The 21,303-nt window shown below is 46.2% G+C and overlaps 2 protein-coding genes across 2 annotated transcripts in view; both read left to right on the top strand.

The window, feature by feature from the left end:
- Window positions 1–2,452, top strand: part of pacs1 (phosphofurin acidic cluster sorting protein 1) — a gene marked incomplete at both ends in the record, with an annotated part of 57,346 nt that extends 54,894 nt beyond the window's left edge. The window contains 3 exons of the mRNA XM_080859858.1: window positions 377–612; window positions 1,367–1,486; window positions 2,334–2,452. Of these exons, the coding sequence (XP_080715984.1) occupies window positions 377–612; window positions 1,367–1,486; window positions 2,334–2,452 (475 nt within the window). The remainder of the gene's footprint in view (window positions 1–376; window positions 613–1,366; window positions 1,487–2,333) is intronic.
- A 7,185-nt stretch (window positions 2,453–9,637) lies between these two features.
- On the top strand, window positions 9,638–20,754 carry klc2 (kinesin light chain 2). The gene is made up of 15 exons (XM_080860008.1): window positions 9,638–9,707; window positions 9,893–9,963; window positions 12,261–12,559; window positions 12,954–13,257; window positions 13,630–13,846; window positions 15,446–15,635; window positions 16,077–16,250; window positions 16,705–16,804; window positions 17,559–17,608; window positions 18,024–18,091; window positions 18,452–18,560; window positions 18,778–18,927; window positions 19,836–19,960; window positions 20,314–20,371; window positions 20,518–20,754. The coding sequence occupies exons 3-15, from the start codon at window positions 12,296–12,298 to the stop codon at window positions 20,599–20,601; spliced, it is 1,893 nt and encodes a 630-aa protein (XP_080716134.1). The 5' UTR covers window positions 9,638–9,707; window positions 9,893–9,963; window positions 12,261–12,295; the 3' UTR covers window positions 20,602–20,754.
- Window positions 20,755–21,303: the final 549 nt, after the last annotated feature.

The following is a 21,303-nucleotide window of genomic DNA, read 5'->3' as shown; positions in this document are numbered from 1 at the left end:
ACTTGTTCTGGCAGAACTGGAGAGATATGGTGGAGAGATAGATGCAGAATAGAATGCAGACATGGATAAACTACACAGGGACACGCATTACGTAGCAGAAGTGGACTCAAGGCATCTGTTGTTTGAGTGCTTGTCTGTTAGTGGGTGTATGCTGTATGTTTATGTGTGTGTGTGTGTGTGTGTGTGTGTGTGTGTGAAATACCCCCTTTCACTTTGTGTCTTAACCTTCATCCACCTGGTTCCACAATTCCTCTTCCTGTCTCCTAACCCATCCTGTGCCACCCTTCCCGTTCCTGTTTCTTAACCAATCCTGTACCACCATCCCACTTCCTCTTCCTGTCTTCTAACCAATCAACTGATCCTCCCCCTCCCCCAGGAGTCCCAGCATGCCCCATGCGATGGACGCCATCGGGCTGCAGGTGGACTACTGGCTGGCCTCGCTGGCCGAGAAGCGGCGTGAGGGGGAGCGCCGTGACACCGGCTGCAAGAACACGCTCAAGTGCGCCTTCCGCTGCCTGCAGGTGAGCCGCCTGCCACCAGGGGGAACCAGCGAGGCGCAGCAGGTCAGCACCATGGCCATGAGCGTGGTGACCAAAGAGAAGAACAAGAAAGGTGAGAATGACAAAGATAACTCTGAGGAACGTTCATGAACATAACATGTATACTACAAACAACAAGATCAATGTACACTCAGAAACACAACCTACTCTAAGGTAAACAAGAACACAACTTACCTTAAGGTAAACAAGAACACAACTCACTCTAAGGTAAACAAGACAACACAACTCACTCTGAGGTTAACAAGAACACAACTCACTCTAAGGTGAACAAGAACACAACTCTCTCTGAGGTAAACAAGAACACAACTTACTCTAAGGTAAACAAGAACACAACTTACTCTAAGGTAAACAAGAACACAACTTACTCTTAGGTAAACAACAACGGTGACTTTAACATACACATGTACATGCACACACCTAGAAATACTCTTGATCAGAACAACACTCAAATAATTTACACCCTCATAAACACAACCACACACAAACACACATAGATGGAAACATAAACACATGCATGCTTGATATTGCTGCAACAACTCAGTCTCTAATTGGGTAATGACATCACAGAATGTGGTGATGCTTCACCACTTCGATCTTAACATTTCTCAAGTGAGATACAAGCTAACAAGCTAACATGGCCATAGTCACCTGCATTCACATCAAAGCTCTTGCTTGCTGACCGACATTGGCACGTTCACACGCTTATTAAAATACACTTATGGTTAAATCTGCACGTTACCATAGAGATATGGTTAATTCTGCACGTTACCATGGAGAATGTAAGCGATTAACCCTTGTCCCTACAGTCCCAACTATCTTCCTGGGCAAAAAGCCGCGTGAGAAGGAGATGGATTCCAAGAGTCAGATGATCGAGGGCATCAGTCGCCTTATTTGCTCTGCCAAACAGCAGCCAACCATCCTCAAAGGTACGCACACACACACACACAAACACACGCACACACACACACACACACACACAAACACACGCACACACACACACACACACACACACACACAAACAAACACACGCACACACACACACACACACACACACACACACACACACACACACACACACACACGCGCACACACACACACACACACACACACACACACACACACACACACACACACACACACACACACACACACACACACACACACAAACACACACTTTTCAGTCCCTAGTCCCAGAGTAGGTGTGAGGATCGAGGTCTTGTTGCTATAGGATACAACTCCTCAGTGTCATCAGTCCCCCTTATTCCCTATCAGGGTTCTTTAGATGGAACATAGAACACATATGTGAATATATATTTAACTATATGGAATGGAATACCAATTCCAAGGAATTGTATTATGTAGAATCATCTAGCCCTCTAAACTAAAGAATTTGTCATTTGTCATATTGTCAGTTTCACAGTCACTTCTGTTGGAAAAATGCCATCCACTGGTCTAACTTCCCCTCCTCTAACTTATGCCTCTCTCTCTCGCCCTCTCCACCCCCCCTCTCTCTCCCTCTCTCCCCCCTTCCCTCTCCCTCTCTCTCTCTCACCCCTCTCTCTCTCTCTCACTCCTCTCTCTCTCCCCCCCTGTCTCTCTTTCTCTCCCATCTCTCTCTCCCTCTCCCCCTCCTCTCTCTGTCCCATCTCTCTCTCCTCTCTCTCTTCTCTCTCTCCTCTCTCTCTCTCTTTCTCTCCCTCTCCCATATCTCTCTCCTCTCTCTCTCCTCTCCCTCTCTCCCTCTCACCTCCCCCATGCTCTCCCCCTCCTCAGTGTCCATAGACGGTGTGGAGTGGAACGACGTGAAGTTCTTCCAGTTGGCGGCCCAGTGGCCCACGCACGTCAAATACCTTCCCATCGGCCTCTTCAGCTACACCAAGCCGCCCTCCTAAGACCCGCCTCTTCCTGCAGCCCGCCAAAGCCCCCCCAGCCAACCATGAGCCTCCGGTCCGCCTGTCAGCCAATCATAGCAGAACTACAATGGCGGGCCTTCTCTAACATGCTGTTTATTTTTTTTTTTGTCCTTGGAGTTTTTATTTGGCTGCGGGATGGGAGGTACTTATTCTGTGTGTGTGTGTGTGTGTGTGTGTGTGTGTGTTTTTTGTGTTTGTATTTGTGTGTGTGTTTGTGGTAATACAGTGTGAGGTGGATATATAGCGCTTTGTCACTTTAATTTATTTAAAAAGCCATCACCACCCACCCCCCAGTCCTCTGATTCTCTTACTGAGTGTAACCTTACGAGGCAAGGGGGGAAATAAGAGCACAAAAAACAATACTGCCGACCAGCCAAATGCCAACCCCTCATAGTCCAGCATGAACTAAGCAGACAATGCTGTGAACCCAAGTCCAGAACGGCAGATTACACACACACATATACTGCTACTGAGTCCCAGCTCTCTGTATCTCTCTATCTCCTGCTTTGTGTCCCAGACCTGCATGTTGTCCCTTATGGCTGCTATCTCTAAGCAGTAGATCCTACAGGGACTTTCTGGGATGCAGTGTTTTTAAAATGACTCTCCCATCCACTGCATGTTTGAGACTTACTCACTGGTAAGTCTCTATTGGCTAGATGTCTTCTTCTTCTGCATCTCTATTGGCCAGATGGTCTTCTTCTGCGTCTCTATTGGCCAGATGGTCTTCTTCTGCGTCTCTATTGGCCAGATGGTCTTCTTCTTCTGCGTCTCGATTGGCCAGATGGTCTTCTTCTCCGTCCCTATTGGCCAGATGGTCTTCTTCTTCTGCGTCTCTATTGGCCAGATGGTCTTCTTCTTCTCCGTCTCTATTGGCCAGATGATCTTTTTCAGATGGTCTTTTTCTTCTGCGTCTCTATTGGCCAGATGGTCTTTTTCTTCTGCTTCTCTATTGGCCAGATGGTCTTCTTCTTCTGCATCTCTATTGGCTAGATGGTCTTCTTCTCTGTCTCTATTGGCTAAATGGTCTTCTTGTCAGATTTGTCTCTTTTCCGTCTGTTGGTGGAGTTAAGATAAACCAGTGAGATTGTCCATGCGTTTCTCTGAGGTATGTTTTTAAAAGTGGCCTTTTAAAAAAAAAAAAGAAGAAGAAGAAAAAAAGCAAGATCCGTTAAAGTCATTTTATTGTTCCTTGTGTTACTACTCCAAAGATCACAGTTTATGAGAATGTAGATTAAAACAGTTGGCAGTACTTGGGTGGTTGGGCAGGTGGTGCTCAGTACACATGTAGGTGTTTGGCAAACAAAATGGCTGCCATCTATAAGAAAGAGACATGGTAATCAAACATGCAAAGTAAGGGCTTAGGGCAGCTGTATAAGACATGACATGACATGACTCCTTATGAGCGGGAGTCCAAATCTTTTGTTTGTTTGTAGCTCAAACACACAAAGATGGTCTTTGTCAAGCTTTTGAAATATGTTGTTTTAGCTTTATGTTGTTATTGTTATGAGATTGAGTTTGTTCGCATTTTTCCTTTTTGTAGGCGGGCCGTAGGCTTTGGGTTTAGCGCAGGTGGACTGGGGCTGGCTCCCTATTGGTTGTTTGGCTATGCACTTAATCCCAGCACAACTTTTCCCATGAATACATATGCTATGTGAACCTTCCAAAGCACAACGTTTGTTGCCGTAGCAACTTCCAAACTGCCCCCTCACTACACCTACCCACCCCCCTGCACACACACACACACACACACACACACACACACACACACACACACACACACACACATACACATACACACACACATACTCACACACACATCAGCAAGGGTGTGGCATCATGGTTTGGCAGCTCTCCACATGTCCATGTGTGTGTTGTGTGTGTTGTGTGTGGGGTGTCGTGACCCGTTCTGTCATAGTTCAGTGACTAGTGTGGACACATCTGTGTGTGTGTGTGTGTGTGTGTGTGTTGTTGTGTCTGGGGTGTCGTGACCCGTTCTGTCATAGTTCAGTGACTAGTGTGGACACATCTGTGTGTGTGTGTGTGTGTGTGTGTGTGTGTATTGTGTGTGTTGTTGTGTCTGGGGTGTCGTAACCCGTTCTGTCATAGTTCAGTGACTAGAGTGGACACAAACGTGTGGAAACAGAAATTGTTTAGTTGTTCAAATTGTGGTTGTGGAACAAAAATAAGAATATCTATGGACATGTCGTGCCAAGTAAGTTACAGTGTGCGAACATGTGTGCGTGTGTGTGTGTGTGTGTTTGTGTGCGTGTATGTTGTGAGTTTTACTAAGTGTGTATGTCTCTGAATTTACTTTTTTAAAGTGTGATATTTTAGCCTTAGGTGTGTTCTGGTACATGACCCCCTGGTGACCTCTGGTTACACTAAGCAACCCCTTGGGTGTTATGGCAGGCAAGCCACCATGTGTCAAAAAGAATTTGACCTCTCCCTTTAATCAACGACATCCAAAAACAAACGCAACTTGCCCATCCTAGAGATGAGCATGACCTGAATGTACAACTCCTATGTGTGCATGTGTGTGTGTGTGTGTGTCTTAATGCTTTCCTGCTGCATCAGAATGCATAGGCCTCACACACACACACATACACACAGATGTGACCTTTAAAAAACGACAACACTCTCTGGTGTCAGTGATGGCTTGACCCGGGGTCATCTCCATAGCAACCCTGTTTCTCTCGCTGACACATGATTAATAGTATTATTTGGAGAGGAAAACGAGACGGAGACAAAGGAAAGGAACAAAACAAAGATAGTATTAATGTCCACATAGGTCAATATGAGCTATCAGTGTCAGGAAGTGTCGGGCGATTAGAATTACAGCCTCTGCAGTATTGCTGTATAGAGTCTTTCTCTCTCTCTCTCTCTCTCTCTCTCTCTCTCTCTCTCTCTCTCTCTCTCTCTCTCTCTCTCTCCCTCCCTCCCTTTACCCTTTCTCTGTCACTTAATGTCACGTAATGATGTAGTTCAAAGACACTTGGAGCTCACCAGACACTTAGCAACTCGGCTCATTCTCTCTCTCTCTCTCTCTCTCTCTCTCTCTCTTTCTTTCTTCCAGAAGACCCCCTCAACAGGAGGCTGGACATTGATGGTGGGTTTCTGTTATCCAGTTAAAAAGCCCGCAAATGCAACTTAGTCGAGTGGAAGAGTGGTGGTGGGCCCCCTGCCCTAATGGAAGCGCTGTTAGGTTATAAAGTGCTTCACAGCCAGTGGTGTTAATCAGCGGGCCGGTCGTTCTTCTCCCGCCAGGAGAAGAGCAGGGTGTAAATGAGAGTGGAGTGAAAACATTACAGCCTACAGCTGCTATTCAATGACTCCGTCTCTTTGCCAAGTCTGAGGATATATTGGTAGAATTGCCTGATTGTGGTGCCAGTAACTACCACACGCTGTCTCTCTTTCTCTCTCTCTCTCTCTCTCTCTCTCTCTCTCTCTCTCTCCATCTCTTTCTATCTGTCTCTCGCTCTCCCACTGTTGTCCATCAAAACTATGGCCAGGTGATTTCAGGGATCTTTGGGCTTAAAAAAAGAAAAAAAAACGTCTTTCATGCCCCCGAACACTGACGTTTAAAACCTTCCGACCTAACGACTTCTGTACAAAGGAGCCAGTCACTCTGCTGTCAGAACTCAAGGGCTAGAAGCAGACCTCTGCAAGGGTGGGCTTGAGCTCAGTGCTGTACGGAGATGAGATTCAGCAGTACCAGATAGTCCTCCATTAAAGGGGTGGGGAATGGGAGTCAAGGCGTCTCACGCCTTAATAAGGGAGGTGGGGAATGGGAGTCAAGGCGTCTCACGCCTTAATAAGGGAGGTGGGGAATGGGAGTCAAGGCGTCTCACTTCTCAATAAGGGAGGTGGGGAATGGGAGTCAAGGTGTCTCACGCCTCAATAAGGGAGTCAAGGTGTCTCACGTCTCATTAAGGGAGATGGGGAATTTGAAGGAGAAATCACTGCCAGTACATTCAGATGTTACATTAGCACCACCACTCGTGTCAGGGTTGGGCGGCGTTAAGTGTTGATGTTCAGTGTTTTCAATGTGACGTGTGATTGGGTAATGTGGGATATGTTTTTCCGCTTGAGTAGCATTCGTTTCAATCCCAAATTGATTGAAATCCCATCTTAAACCTGTTTTGTCATCAGCCTTTTGTCTTCTCTCTCTCTCTGTTTATCTCTCAGTCTTTCATAATACTTTTTTTCCTCCACATGCTTTTCTACAGTTGTTAGTCTTTTTCATTGTCGCCCTTCCTGATCTACCAGTACCTGTGTACGTATCTGTTTATGTGATTCAATGGTGGGCAAAATTTTCATTTTTGGTCCAAGGAGGTATTTGAGAGGTGCACAGACTAAAAAGCACACAGGCTGAGTTCTAGTAACCCAGTCTTCTCCACATCACATCGCATTCTGTCCTTGACTGCTCTTATATTTGTGGTAGTATCTAAAGCATAGAGACCAGATCACATCAGTTACGTTCTCTAAGGTTTTCATCACAAGCTTCGAACTCTTTTAAGAAATGTTCCAGAAAATGCCCTCCAGAGAAGATTTGATTGCAGCATAAGGTAACTAATGCGGTTATTTGATTGGTGTAATGTTAAGCTGTAAGATTGAGCATCTGAAAAAGAAACATTGCAACAGACATTCAACCAAGCTTTTGGACGTGACAAGTATAATTTAGTGCACACTGTGGTGTTCTGCCATTTTTAGCCATCTGCCTCTTTGCCTATAAGCAACAATGCGTGTACATATCATGAAGAAGTGCTTGTAATATTACCTGTTTTCTTTTCAATGTTTTCTTTTTTATTTAACATGGTTTTGTAGTACTGCTTTTTTCATAATTGAGTTGTCAATACGAAAAATGACACGGGATGGAGACATGTGGACATGTTAACTGTTTGTTCTTTTTTTTAAGAATAAAAAAAAGAAAACGCTCTCTTCATTGGTCAGAAGTTATTGCTAAGAGAGGATCGCGTTGCTTTATGTAAGATGTTTGAGTGTCCTATCAGAACTGGGCCCCTCCCTCCATTCACATACATGCAGGACATTTAAAGCTGCAGGATGTCATTTTTGTTGTGAAAAATTAAAAACACCTCTAGAGCAACTATATCATATGGCAGAGACAATGAAAATATGCCATTTACCAATATTTCTGAGCAACGCAATCCTTTCCATCAGATGTTTTTCTGCATTTGTTCATATTTTAATAAGAGATACTGTATATGTAAACTGCAGAATGCATGTAAGAGACCAACATTCTGTCATGTGGGCATTTCCACTCTATTTATTGAGCCCAGTGCTACAAGGCTTACAGTAGGCCTTGAGGTAGAGTTGATAAAAGCTCTGAATCTCTAGTGGACCTGCCTTGAGGTAGAGTTTATTAAGGCTCTGAATCTCTAGTCAACTCCACTGTGAGGCTGACAGTAGGCCTTGAGGTAGAGTTTATTAAGGCACTGAATCTCTAGTCAACTCCACTGTGAGGCTGACAGTAGGCCTTGAGGTAGAGTTTATTAAGGCTCTGAATCTCTAGTCAACTCCACTGTGAGGCTGACAGTAGGCCTTGAGGTAGAGTTTATTAAGGCACTGAATCTCTAGTCAACTCCACTGTGAGGCTGACAGTAGGCCTTGAGGTAGAGTTTATTAAGGCTCTGAATCTCTAGTCAACTCCACTGTGAGGCTGACAGTAGGCCTTGTCTAATCTCTAGTAGTAATAATAATAATAATACAACTTTATTTATATAGCACCTTTCATGCAAAAGAATGCAGCTCAAAGTGTTTTACAGCTAATACATTGCGTGCACAAATAAATTACATGCACATAAAAATAGACATAAAAGAAACATTTAAAAACTCAGATATAGTGCAAAAAATCAGTATAATGATCAAAATGATTATTAAAATTATAAAAATTGAATACATAAAATGCATAGCATAAGCATAGTTAACCTGCCTATTCCTCAGCATAGGCTACATGCCTGCTAGACTGGAACTATTGTTAAAAGCCATTGCTTCAGCCAGGATGTAGTTCATGTATTGAATGGTCTTGTAGTTTGTTTTGGAAGAGGCACGTCCAGGTTTTCACTGTCCTGCAATGACGGTAACAAAAAGAAAAGAGTGACACTAATATAAATATACAAACCTGAACTAATATAGCTTTCCGTAGCCATGTAAAAATGTACTTTAATTAATCTGTTGCAAAGGAGGAAGCCTTAAGCTCTTGTTCAGTGCTATAAAGTAGGAAGCCTAAAGCTCTTGTGCAGTGCTATAAAGTAGGAAGCCTAAAGCACTTGTGCAGTACTATAAAGTAGGAAGCCTAAAGCACTTGTGCAGTGCTTTAATGTAGGCTACATGTAGAAGAGACCATTTGTGCTGAAGGTCTAGTTTAGGTGTTTTTCAGTAAGTCCATACTGCAAATATAGCAGTATACAATTGCCCCGCCACAGCATGGAAATTATATATATATTATATACAATTAAAACAGCCTGGGCGTCAAATTGACCCCAAACAACACCTATGTGTAAAGCATGTGTACAGGACATTGAAAACATATCATGTTAATTTTGTGTTTACCCAGTTGTCCCTATAAGGAAAAGTCATTAAATATGGAGCAAAATATGTCAATCATTTATTTAGAGACGTTAAACATTGAATGGGGACGGGGTCAAATTGATCCCAAACATAATAGGAGGGTTAATCATTATCAAAAAATTGCCCCCCCTGAGATTTTTTTCAGGAGCCGCCACTGGTGAGTCCATATACTGCAAATATAGCAGTATACAATTGGTAATACAAAATAATGCAAAGTATCTGTGGATTTCAAGTACACAATCATACGCCATCCTGGGATGGTATCTTACCTCTCCAAGGCCATTCCCCCCATATGATTCCCCCGCCCGGCTCATCCTCATCCAGGGCGGGGCGGGGTGGGGTTGGGTGGGGTGGGTGGCGCTGGGTGGGGTGGGTGGCGCTGGTTGGGTAGTGGGCTGGCTCTTGGATGATGTCAGCGCGCCGGCCAGAAAAGCCTGTGGATTCTAGGAGCGTTTACGCTCCAGCCATTTTCAGCTTCCTGCTGTCATCCTTGCCTCCACGCAGCGAGTGCAGGAATAAAGAAAACAACCGAGACTAGCCTACTTTTACATGGATCAACTAACAGCTAAAGGGCCAGAATGGATGAATTAAAAACGTCCCGCACTGTGAGCTTTGTTACAGCCTAGTGAGCGCCGCTGAGTTTGAGGTTCGTCAACAGGCCGATAGGATAGAAACTACTTGGCTGACTAATTCCTAACGGGTTTACTCGCATTAGCTAGCCATGCTAGTGTTATTCTTTACAATGTATCTCCACGAATTCGCGTGATATACGAGCCGTCGTTACATTATTTAACCACCCTGCAACTAAGCCTACCCTCTCTTTGAAAACAGGTCTTATCGAGCTTTTCACGCCTTCAAAGTGATCTGAACTTATTGCCGGTGTTCCTAACGTGGAGATAAAGGTATGTATTCTTGGCTACTGATTAAATTGCATTGGATTACTAATAGATCATTAAGCTGTTTTGTTGTCGTAGCCTATATGGGCATATGTCTGGGTCGTATTTTAGATAGCAAAGGCCGAGCGTTGTGGTGTCGTGTTGGTGTGGACCGAGCGATGATGCAAGCTGGGCATCCCATCAGTAGGTCAGGCTTTGTTCCAGCGGCCAGTGAGACGGTGGCTAGCCTACCGGCTAAAAACATGAGCGTGCACTCATCCCTAATTACATGGCATCTTCGTAGGTAGCACATCTTCGATGAATTTGCCACCTGATACTTCAACGACATTATATTTGTGATTCGTCTTGTAATTCAAGTAATATTTAATTTGTGAAAAGGTAGCTGTGAATTCTAGACTCATTTACACAGGCTGTTGACATTGCCCTCGGGCGGGTGAAATGTATCTCCAACTTGATACAATGTCACAAATGAGCGGACTCTTGCTTTGGCCTTGGTAAAGGCGTATGTTTTCCCTCTCTTTCTTACCGTTTAAAACAGCACGTCGTGAAATGACACAGTAAAGCACAGTATCGTCCGCAGTTGCACATTAGGTTGTTACACAATCAGTCTTACATAGGCACGATCTTAGCCGGCGAATTGGCACGACGTGTTTACAAATAGAATGGGATGGTGAAGCTGGCTCATGCGGTAACACGAATGGGCTGTGGAGGAAACAGAACTATAGGCTACAGTGTGATGTGAGAATGTGAGCGACTGGAAGTGAAAGTCGTCCGATCGGTCACCTTGATGCTAGTCATCTCATCAAGTTTGGCTCTTGTACACTGACCCCTCATTTCATTAGCCTATAGCTTATGCTACGTTAACCGGCTATTTCGGCTATTATAGTTTTTGTGATGTTAGAAATATATCATTTAAAGCAGAGTTTTTCTTATTTATACCCGACATCCCGGATTAAACTGGTGTTTCAGACCTCTCATCTCTCTCCCGTTGGATGGATATTACGGCACCCTCTCTTGGTGCATTGCAGTCAGTAGACGGAGAGGGAGGGAGGGTGTGGGCGAGGGCCTCCTGGTGGCGAGAGCCGAGAATCTCAGGTGCTCGGCCACCACTAGGTGAGGTCTCTGAGCACGGAGATTCGCTGCGCAGTCAGTAGGCTGCCATCCGCTGCAGCAGACAACCAGTTTGTTTACATCGGAGTGCGCTCTCACCCTCGAATGTTGTTTCAAGATAAGAATAGGCGACGCCAAGTAACTGCACATTTAGTCTTCTATCTGAAGATCCACGTGAGTTCTTTACCTCCTCCAAACAAGTGTTTTTGGCGCTTGGTCTTCCCTCAGCATCGGTGCCAACAGCATAGTTAGTATGGAATCCATAACACCTGCTTTGTTTACAGTTAACCTACTTATTACCAGGTCCCTTGGATCGGACCTCTTAGAGCTGAATGATTGCGCTAGTGGTGCAGAGTAACTGTTAGAACATTAGCTCTTTAAATGGTGATGAAGGGCTACTGATATTGCTTTCAGCAACCAGTGACTGTAATACTTCAAAGCTCCATAGAAATAAGTTAATGGGTGTGTGGACTCGGGGGTTGGCTGGCTGATTTCTTGGTGTCCGCAGCACCCGCAAAAGTCCTTTATGCCCTTTTGGTTTTGTCAATTTCCGTTTGAGCGATCATCTGTCAAACTGGCGTAGCGGTCAGTCCGGGGGCGTTTTGCAGCGTCGGCACAAGGGTGTTTTGGCGCTCGGGTGCCTGAGCTTGTGGGAAGTGATTCAGAAAGTGAATAATTGTGACCGCATTTTAGTCATACAATATTTAACAGAGCTGATTGGCCGGAATGTATGGTTGGCAGAGAGGCAATAATTAGTGTGTCATATGTCGCGTTTGTGAATCACAGCAGCAGATGTATGTTTTATGGTCCTATAAAATGAGACTGGGCGCTAATTGCCTCGAATATAGACACCAGACTGTTTGCTCTTTGCCTGCCTCTTTACAGTGTCAAATCAACATCAGTTATTTTGTCTCTCCTCTCCTCTCCTCTCCTCACCTCAACTCTTTCATCTTTCGGCCTCTCTTGCTGGTTCTTTTCTTTTTCTTCTCATCTGTTTTTCCCTACTTCCTGTACCCCTGTTTGCATACCCTCTTCCTCTCTCTCTCTCCCCTGTCTCTCTGTCCCTCCCCTCTCTCTCTCTCTCTTTCTCTTTCTCTCCCCCCTCTCTCTCTATCTCTCTCTTTCTCTCTCTCTCTCTCTCTCCCTCTCTCTCTCTCTCTCTCCATCTCTCCCCTTCTTCACTCCTCCACCAGCCCGTCTGCCAGAGGAGTGTAGAGCCCCCCGGCTGATGTCCACCATGGTGTACCCTCGTGAGGAGACCCTGGAGCGCCTGAGCCAGGACGAGATCGTGCTGAACACCAAGGCGGTGATGCAGGGCCTGGAGACTCTGCGTGGCGAGCACAACCAGCTGCTGGGCTCCATGCTGGACTGCACCCCGCTGCCCGCCGCCGAGCGGGAGAAGTGCACCCAGCTGCCCGCCGCCGCGCAGGAGAAGTCTGGCCTGCTGCGCAAGAGTCTGGAGGCCATCGAGCTGGGCCTGGGAGAGGCGCAGGTAACCCAGGGAGTGGAGGGTTAGCGGAGGGTGTGGGGGGTGCCTATTGTCATACTGGTCCAGGTCATGAAGGAAGCATGGCTTTATAATTCATTATGCAGGTCCTACACAAGAAATTGCTAGTAAGTTACAGTCAAGTTGCAGAGGGTTTATGCATGTTAGTTAATATTGAGTCACTTACTGGCGGTGAATCCCAGACACATTTCAAACATCCCTTGATTTATTGATGCCAATACTGTGGTGATAAGAGGAAAGCAGTAAGGGGAGAGATACCCACTCTCTCACTTAATGATTAGATGACCATAGTTTAATAACACTGGTCCCTATCCCCCTCTCTCTCCCCAGGTGACCATAGTTTAATAACACTGGTCTCCCCTCCCCTCCCTCTCCCCAGGTGATCATTGCACTGTCAGGCCACCTGAGCGCGGTGGAGTCGGAGAAGCAGAAGCTGCGGGCGCAGGTGCGACGCCTGTGCCAGGAGAACCAGTGGCTGCGGGACGAGCTGGCCAGCACGCAGCAGAAGCTGCAGCGCAGCGAGCAGAGCGTGGCGCAGCTGGAGGAGGAGAAGAAGCACCTGGAGTTCATGAACCAGATCAAGAAGCTGGACGAGGACGCGTCGCCCTGCGAGGAGAGGACCAGCGACAACAGCAAGGACAACCTGGACGACCTCTTCCCCAACGACGACGAGCAGGGCCCCAGTACGGACGAGATTATCCTTCTCTCTTTCTGTCGCTCTCTTGTTCTTCCATTCCTTTGTTGTTCTTTCTGTCCTTTTTTGTTCTTTCTCTCTGTATTTCCCTTTCCTGCGTTTCATTCAGTATGTCGTTTGTTTCTTTATTCCCGGCTTTCTTTATGTATGTCTTTCTGTGTTTTTTTCTCTCTCTATCTCTCTCTCATCTCTCACTCCTTCTCTTGGTATGTTTGTCATTCATTCTCATCCATATGCATGTCTGCCTTCTGGTCTATCATCTGTGACTGTCGTTCATTTTTCTGCTCTTCTCTGATTTTGTAAAAAAAACTCAGTGATACTCATGATCCCGTATGACCTTTGACCTCTGTGTGTCCCGTAGACCAACCCAGCGGGGAGGTGGCGGCGCAGCAGGGCGGCTACGAGATCCCGGCCCGCCTGCGGACCCTCCACAACCTGGTGATCCAGTACGCCTCGCAGGGCCGCTACGAGGTGGCCGTGCCGCTGTGCAAGCAGGCGCTGGAGGACCTGGAGAAGACCTCCGGACACGACCACCCTGATGTGGCCACCATGCTCAACATCCTGGCCCTGGTCTACAGGTGAGCAGCCTAGCTTCGATCATTTCTAGTTTATAGAGGGGAGACAGCACCCTCGACTCGGCATGCAACAGTCTCAAAAGTTCAGAACGAAATGTTCTGGTAATCTGTGATGTCCTGGTTCAGTCGTACCTCAGCCATCTGTGATGCCCTGGTTGAGTTCCTCAGCCATCTGTGATGTCCTGGTTGAGTGTTCTTCAGCCATCTCAACCTGTGAGGTCCTGGTTCAGTCGTACCTCAGCCATCTGTGATGTCCTGGTTCAGCGTACCTCAGCCATCTCTTTTCTGCATGAGTGGAGGCTTCCTACAGCATCAGTAACAAGCAACCTCCTCATGGGTTGCGTTGTTATTTTTGAGAGAGGGCCATTTAATCTACTATGGGAAACCATAATTGTCTGAAGTCTCCATACCTCACATAGTTGGTCCAGCTACCCCTTTGAATGGCAAGAAATGCTATATTTGGCTAAAAAGGCCCAAATGTACCCATTTGATAATTAAAGCATCACCAAATTGCAAAATATTACTATATAGACTAAAATTCTGGATAATCTCCAATTTGAGACACGTCTGAACGACCAGTGACCTGCTTCCTGCTGTAATCTTTGCGCTCTGTAAATGGATTCAATCTAAAGGGCTTATGTGAGCGTTTGGTCTGCCCTCCCAAAGGCCACAGAGGGGACAAATTGTTCAGGATCCTCCCGGCTCGTTAGAACTCAGAGTGCTTCAGGATCCTCCCGGCTCGTTAGAACTCAGAGTGCTTCTGGCAAACTGCAGATACTTAACTCTCCATGTCATTTGTGCATTGTCTGCTGATGTATGGAGTAAGACTCTTGTTTACAGCATTCAGGGTTGGTCTGTCCAGGGCTAGGAGCCAGTTAGGGCTCGTCTAGATCGGCCATGTTATGTATGTTATAAGGGTATGTTATGTATATTATGGGATGTGTTATTTATGTTATAAGGGTATGTTGTGTATATTATGGGATATGATGTTTATGTTATAAGGGAATATTATGAGTACCCAGGTGACCAAATATGCACGTTTGTCTCTCTAGAGATCCGACTGACATGAAATGCTAATTGCGTCAGTGTTTTCAGCTCCTCTGGGTTGAGATGCAGGCGTGGGCCTGAATGATTGTGTGAACATGCCCCTGTGAGGAGGTGCCCTGTGGGGAGGAGGCCACTGCTTAAATGAATGCCTGCTTTTGACTACCCTCCAAGGGCCAGGTTCTTCTACGTGTAATATAATATCTGATGAATCAGCTGAACCTCTTTTACAGCGTTTACAGACTAAACTCAGTGATAAAACTATGTTGTGGTAATGCTCAATCTCAAATATGATTGGTACAATTGAGTCGGAATATGTCCTTATAACTAGCTTTTAGTTGAATAAAATGTCTGCTAATGGCTTAATTTCCCCTGTCAGGGACCAGAGTTAGACACTCTGACATCCTTCACCTTCTGTGTCTTGTGACAAACACATAAATGACACACCCCTTCCCTTCTGCTCGATGCGTCTTTCTTCGCAAACTTGTGATGTGCTGAGTTGGACCCTCCATCTAAGTCTTTAACTCCTCTTCCTCCTCTTCGTCCTCCTCCATCCAGGGACCAGAACAAGTACAAAGAGGCGGCCCACCTGCTGAACGACGCCCTGGCCATCCGGGAGAAGACCCTGGGCCGAGACCACCCTGCCGTGGCCGCCACGCTCAACAACCTGGCGGTGCTCTACGGCAAGAGGGGCAAGTACAAGGAGGCTGAGCCCCTCTGCAAGAGGGCCCTGGAGATCCGAGAGAAGGTACCGGAAGCATCTTTGGACTTAAGCTGACGTTGATGTCTTCAGTAAAGACAAGAAACGTTACAGTGGAATTTATTATATGCTGCTTTGTTAGTAACAGAACAACTACATTTGTGTTCGACATTTAAAAACATTATCTAAAAACGTGAAACTTTTATGCATACTCATTTGACAGATGATCAGATATGTGTATTGACAGTCATGTATTTAATACATTCTAAAATATAACCCAGGCATACCGCTGTGACATTGTGACTTATGGAAGCAACAAGTTTCGATTTAAGCAAATCCAGAAATGAATGACGTAACAAAAGTTGTCAAATCAACAGCGTCGGCACAGAGACGATTCCACAGGTTTACACTTATTTTGCATCTGTACACGCATTTGCATCTCTACAATCACTTTCATTTGTGTGTGTGTGTGTGTGTGCGTGTGTGTAGGTGCTGGGGAAGTACCACCCTGACGTGGCGAAGCAGCTGAACAACCTGGCGCTGCTGTGCCAGAACCAGGGCAAGTATGAGGAGGTGGAGTACTACTACCGCCGCGCCCTGGAGATCTACGAGAGCAAGCTGGGCGCCGACGACCCCAACGTGGCCAAGACCAAGAACAACCTGGTGAGCACCTGACCTTAACCTTAACCTTTGACCCCAACGACCCTAACGTGGCCAAGACCAAGAACAACCTGGTGAGCACCTGACCCTGACCTTGACCCCAACGACCCTAACGTACCCCCAAATTATGAATAGAGCTATGACCATATGTGTGGGAGAAGATTATCTAACAAGGTGAACACACACATGAGTGGAGATGACCTGAGACAGTTGGAACACACACACACACACACACACACACACACATTAGCTGTCAGCAGCTGTTCATGATGGTACTCTAAGTAAGCTGAGTTCAGCTACAGTTCAGAACCCTGGCAGGCATTTCTTATCTCTAGGAGACTCGCTCTTTCTTTCTCTTTCTCTCTCTGGGCCTGATGTGAACCTGTGTCTGTGTCTGTGTGTGTGTGTGTGTGTGTGTGTGTGTGTGTGTGTGTGTGTGTGTGTTGTGTGTCTCCAGGCCACCTGCTATCTGAAGCAGAGCAAGTTTAAGGATGCTGAGTGTCTGTATAAGGAGATTCTGACCCGCGCCCACGAGAAGGAGTTTGGATCTGTCAACAGTGAGTTCAGCATCATACACACACACACACATACAAACATACACAAACACATACAAACATACGCACATACACAAACACGCACACACACACACCAGTATAGCAACTTGTAATTTGCTTTGCCTAATGGAAATATGCTTCTACTGTATTTCTATGCATAATAAAGTTAAAGTAAATGAAGTGACGTAGGCATCAGTGAGGAGAGGAGAGGGGGATGGAGAGGAGAGCAGAGCAGAGGAGAGCAGAGGGGTAAGCGGGTTGTGGGTGTGTAGCGGGTGTGTAGAGTGATGCTGAGTAAGTCTCAAAAGTCCCAAAGCAGAGTGAGAACAGCGGGGGTGTGTGTGTAGAGTGAGAACAGCGGGGGGTGGTTAACATGGCTAGTGTTATGCTGAGGACATCTTAACTGTTGTGTGTGTGTGTGTACATACTAATTGTTAGTTACTTGCTTGGCACTCTCTACCCCCCCCCCCCCCCCCACACACACACACACACACACACACACACACACACACACACACACACACACACGTTATATGGTTGCATAACAAAAATGTAAGTGTGGCCTCAGAGCAGCTGAGTGGTGATGGTTGAGTAACACACTCCACCCATCCTGCAAATGAGAACAACAACAGCACACACACACACACACACACACACACACACACACACACACACACACACACACACACACACACTCACACACGCACTCACACACGCATGTTATATGGTTGAGTAACACCCTCCACCCCTTCTGCAGATGACAACAAGCCCATCTGGATGCATGCGGAGGAGAGGGAGGAGACCAAGGTGAGTTAGAGGGCGAGAGGGTAGTTTAGCAGGACTACTAAGCACCAAATGCCCCTTAATGATGGGAGGGATGGTGTGTGTGTGTGTGTGTGTGTGTGTGTGTGTGTGTGTGTGTGTGTGTGCATCCATGTCTGTGTGTGCGTGCACATGTATGTGTGTGTGCATCCATGTCTGTGTGTGCGTGCACATGTATGTGTGTGTGCATCCATGTCTGTGTGTGTGTGCGTGCGTGTGTGCATGTGCGTGTGTGTGTGCATGTGCGTGGATGAACATGTTTCTTCATGTGTGTGGATGCTCTGTGTGTTAATGACAATGTTAACATTTCATGAAGGTTAATGTGTGTGCATGTGTGTGTATGACCGTGTGTGTGTTCAAGCATGCACAGTAATGTTGAATTATTGATCCCTCTCTGCAGGGTAAGAGGAAGGACTCCGGTCCCTATGGAGAGTACGGAAGCTGGCATAAAGCCTGCAAGGTTGACAGGTGAGGCTGTGTGTGTGTGTGTGTGTGTGTGTGTGTGTGTGTGTGTGTGTGTGTGTGTGTGTGTGTGTGTGTGTGTGTGTGTGTGTGTGTGTGTGTGTGTGTGTGTGTGTGTGTGTGTGTGTGTGTGTGTGTGTGTGTGTGTGTGTGTGTGTGTGTGTGTGTGTGTGTGTGACACAGAGGCCAAGGTCATTCTTTGATGTAGAGAGAAATCTGCAATAGATACTTATTGTCTCCCACTTTTTGTTTCTGTACTCTCCCTCCCCCTTTCTCTTTCCCTCTCTCTGTCTCCCTCCCTCTTTCTCTCTCCCTCTCTCTCTGTCTCTCCCTCTCTCTCTCTCCGGCCTTTGATCCATTGAGTAGTCCTACGGTCAATACCACTCTGAAGAGCTTGGGGGCGCTGTACCGCCGTCAGGGTAAGCTGGAGGCTGCAGAGACCCTGGAAGAGTGTGCTACCAAGAACCGCAAGCAGGTACACACACACACACACACACACACACACACACATCGTAGACTATAAACAGTGCCATTACAAGGACACTGGAAGAACACCTGTCTATCTGTCTGTTCAACTACCTATCAATCAATCTCTCTCTCTCTCTCTCTCTCTCTCTCTCTCTCTCTCTCTCTCTCTCTCTCTCTCTCTCTCTCTATCTATCCCCCCCCCCCTCTCTCTCTCCCTCTCTCAGGGCATTGATGCCATAAACCAGAGTAAGGTGGTGGAGCTGCTGAAAGACGGGGGTGTGGGGGGGGGCGAGCGACGCCAGAGCCGTGACTGCCAGAGCGGCCCGGGGGGACAGCGTGGTGACTGCGAGGGCGACGAGGCCGAGTGGAACGGGGTTAGTGTCTCTCTGGCCAAAAATATTCACCAGCCTGTTCTTTTCTGTTCTAGTTTGTTGATCATCCTCTTTTTGTTCCCGTATGTCTGTTTCTCACTCTTTCTTCACTTGTTCATTTCATTGATGTCACAGTCCTTTGTGCTTGAGCTAAAGCTGACCCACCCATCCTTGCGTTTAGGATCTTGCTCTTGGTATTAAATCAGCAAAATGATTTAGCCAAGTTATTAAATGAGCTTTAGTTCATGCATGGCAGAGTTGCTTGTTGCTTTGCTCATTTTCATCTCCCCATCAACGTAACTAGGGCCCATTGTTTGTTTTCATTTCCCCATCAACGTAACTAGGGCCCATTGTTTGTTTTCATTTCCCTATCGACGTAACTAGGGCCCATTGTTTTTTTTTATTTCCATTCGACGTAACTAGGGCCCATTGTTTGTTTTCATTTCCCCATCAACGTTACTAGGGCCCAGTTCATTTCCCCATTGACGTAACTAGGGCCCATTGTTTGTTTTCATTTCCTCATTGACGTAATTTGGGCCCATTGTTTATTTTCATTTCCCCATCTACGTAACTAGGGCCCATTGTTTGTTTTCATTACCCCATCAACGTAACTATGGCCCATTGTTTGTTTTCATTTCCCAATCAACGTAACTAGGGCCCATTGTTTGTTTTCATTTCCCCATCAACGTAACTAGGGCCCATTGTTTGTTTTCATTTCCCCGTCAACGTAACTAGGGCCCATTGTTTGTTTTCTATCTCAATTCAAATTCAACTTGCTTTGTTTGCATTGCACATATTAAACACCCTTTCTTTCACTAATCCACAGAGATTCACACCTCCTTTTCTTTCTTGTGTGTGTGTGTGTGTGTGTGTGTGTGTGTGTGTGTGTGTGTGTGTGTGTGTGTGTGTAGGATGGCAGTGGCTCTCTGCGTCGTAGTGGTTCCTTTGGGAAGATTCGTGATGCTCTGAGACGCAGCAGTGAGATGCTGGTCAAGAAACTACAGGGCAGTGGGCCTCAGGAGCCTCGCAACGCTGGGTGAGTGTGTGTGTGTGAGAGAGAGTGTGAGTGAATGTGTATGTGTGTGCGAGAGAGTGAGTGTGAGTGAATGTGTGAGTGTGGTCTAAAAATCTATCAGGAAGAAGGTCCCTAGAGCGACAGATGTTGGGTGTTTGTGAGAGTGTTCGAGAACGAGTGAGTGTGTGTGATCTAGAAATCTATTGGGAAGGTCTTACAACAACAGACGTGTGTGTGTGTGTGTGTGTGTGTGTGTGTGTGTGTGTGTGTGTGTGTGTGTGTGTGTTGGTGTTGTTAAGTGAGGCAGTTTGTTGAGCGGTGTGAGTTTGTGTACGTTTGAAAGGACTAACTGTTCGTATCTCTGTGTATTAAAGTATGAAGAGAGCCAGCTCCCTCAACTTCCTCAACAAGAGTGCCGAAGAGCAATCACAGGTATGTGCACCCTCCCACAGACACACACACACACACACACACACACACACACACACACTCACTCACACACTCACAGACATACACACACATTCACACAGTCCCAAACTTTAGCTCCCTCTCACTCTCACACCCTCTGCTCCTCACAGGATGCCAACGCCGGCCTATCAGAATCCAGAGGACTGAGCTCCAGCAACGTGGACCTGACTCGCCGATGTTCTCTAGTTGGCTAAACCTGTAGCTTTTGGGGGGCGGGCCCAACAAAAGAGCCCAATCAGGACAGGCTGTCTGCTTCCAATTTCAGTCATGATGCGTAAATGCCCACAATAGGTGTTTTCACTCAGATTTCTTTCTTTTTTTAAATAAGAGACAAAACAAAACAAACAAAAAAAATATATGCTGAAAATATAAACACGCTTTTGTTTGAGCTCGCTGCTCATGCTGTAAATTACGCTCACGTCATACAACATAACTTATCAAACCTATATTTAGATAGATTACAAAAGGAGACACTTTAGCATGCTGCTTACTAGACCTGAACTGAGGAGTGGAGGAAGACTGTGCCTAGGGACATCTAGTGGATTTTTAGAGGTACTACAGGTTGGCAAAATCGTGAGCGCATGGTGCAAAGCCACACACAAGTGGAATTGTTTATTGTAGCTAAAGGGTTTCTTGGTTTCCATGACAACGGTAGGGGGGAGTTGTTTGTCAGCGGTAGCATGAACAGGCTGCATGCCCCAGAACTCATTGCGCTAGCATGATGATGCTAACTCACTGGGCTAGCATGATGATGCCAACTCAATGCGCTAGCATGATGATGCTAACTCACTGCGCTAGCATGATGATGTTAACAAACATCTTCATTTGGCAGCAAAAAAAGACATAAAGGCAGACTACGGAGACTATAGAGAAACCTTTTGGAGGTTTTGGGAGAG

The sequence above is a fragment of the Sprattus sprattus genome (genome assembly GCF_963457725.1).
Source record: "Sprattus sprattus genome assembly, chromosome: 21".
In the NCBI taxonomy this organism is placed as follows: Eukaryota; Metazoa; Chordata; class Actinopteri; order Clupeiformes; family Clupeidae; genus Sprattus; species Sprattus sprattus.
This window is presented reverse-complemented; position numbering and strand designations above follow the sequence as displayed.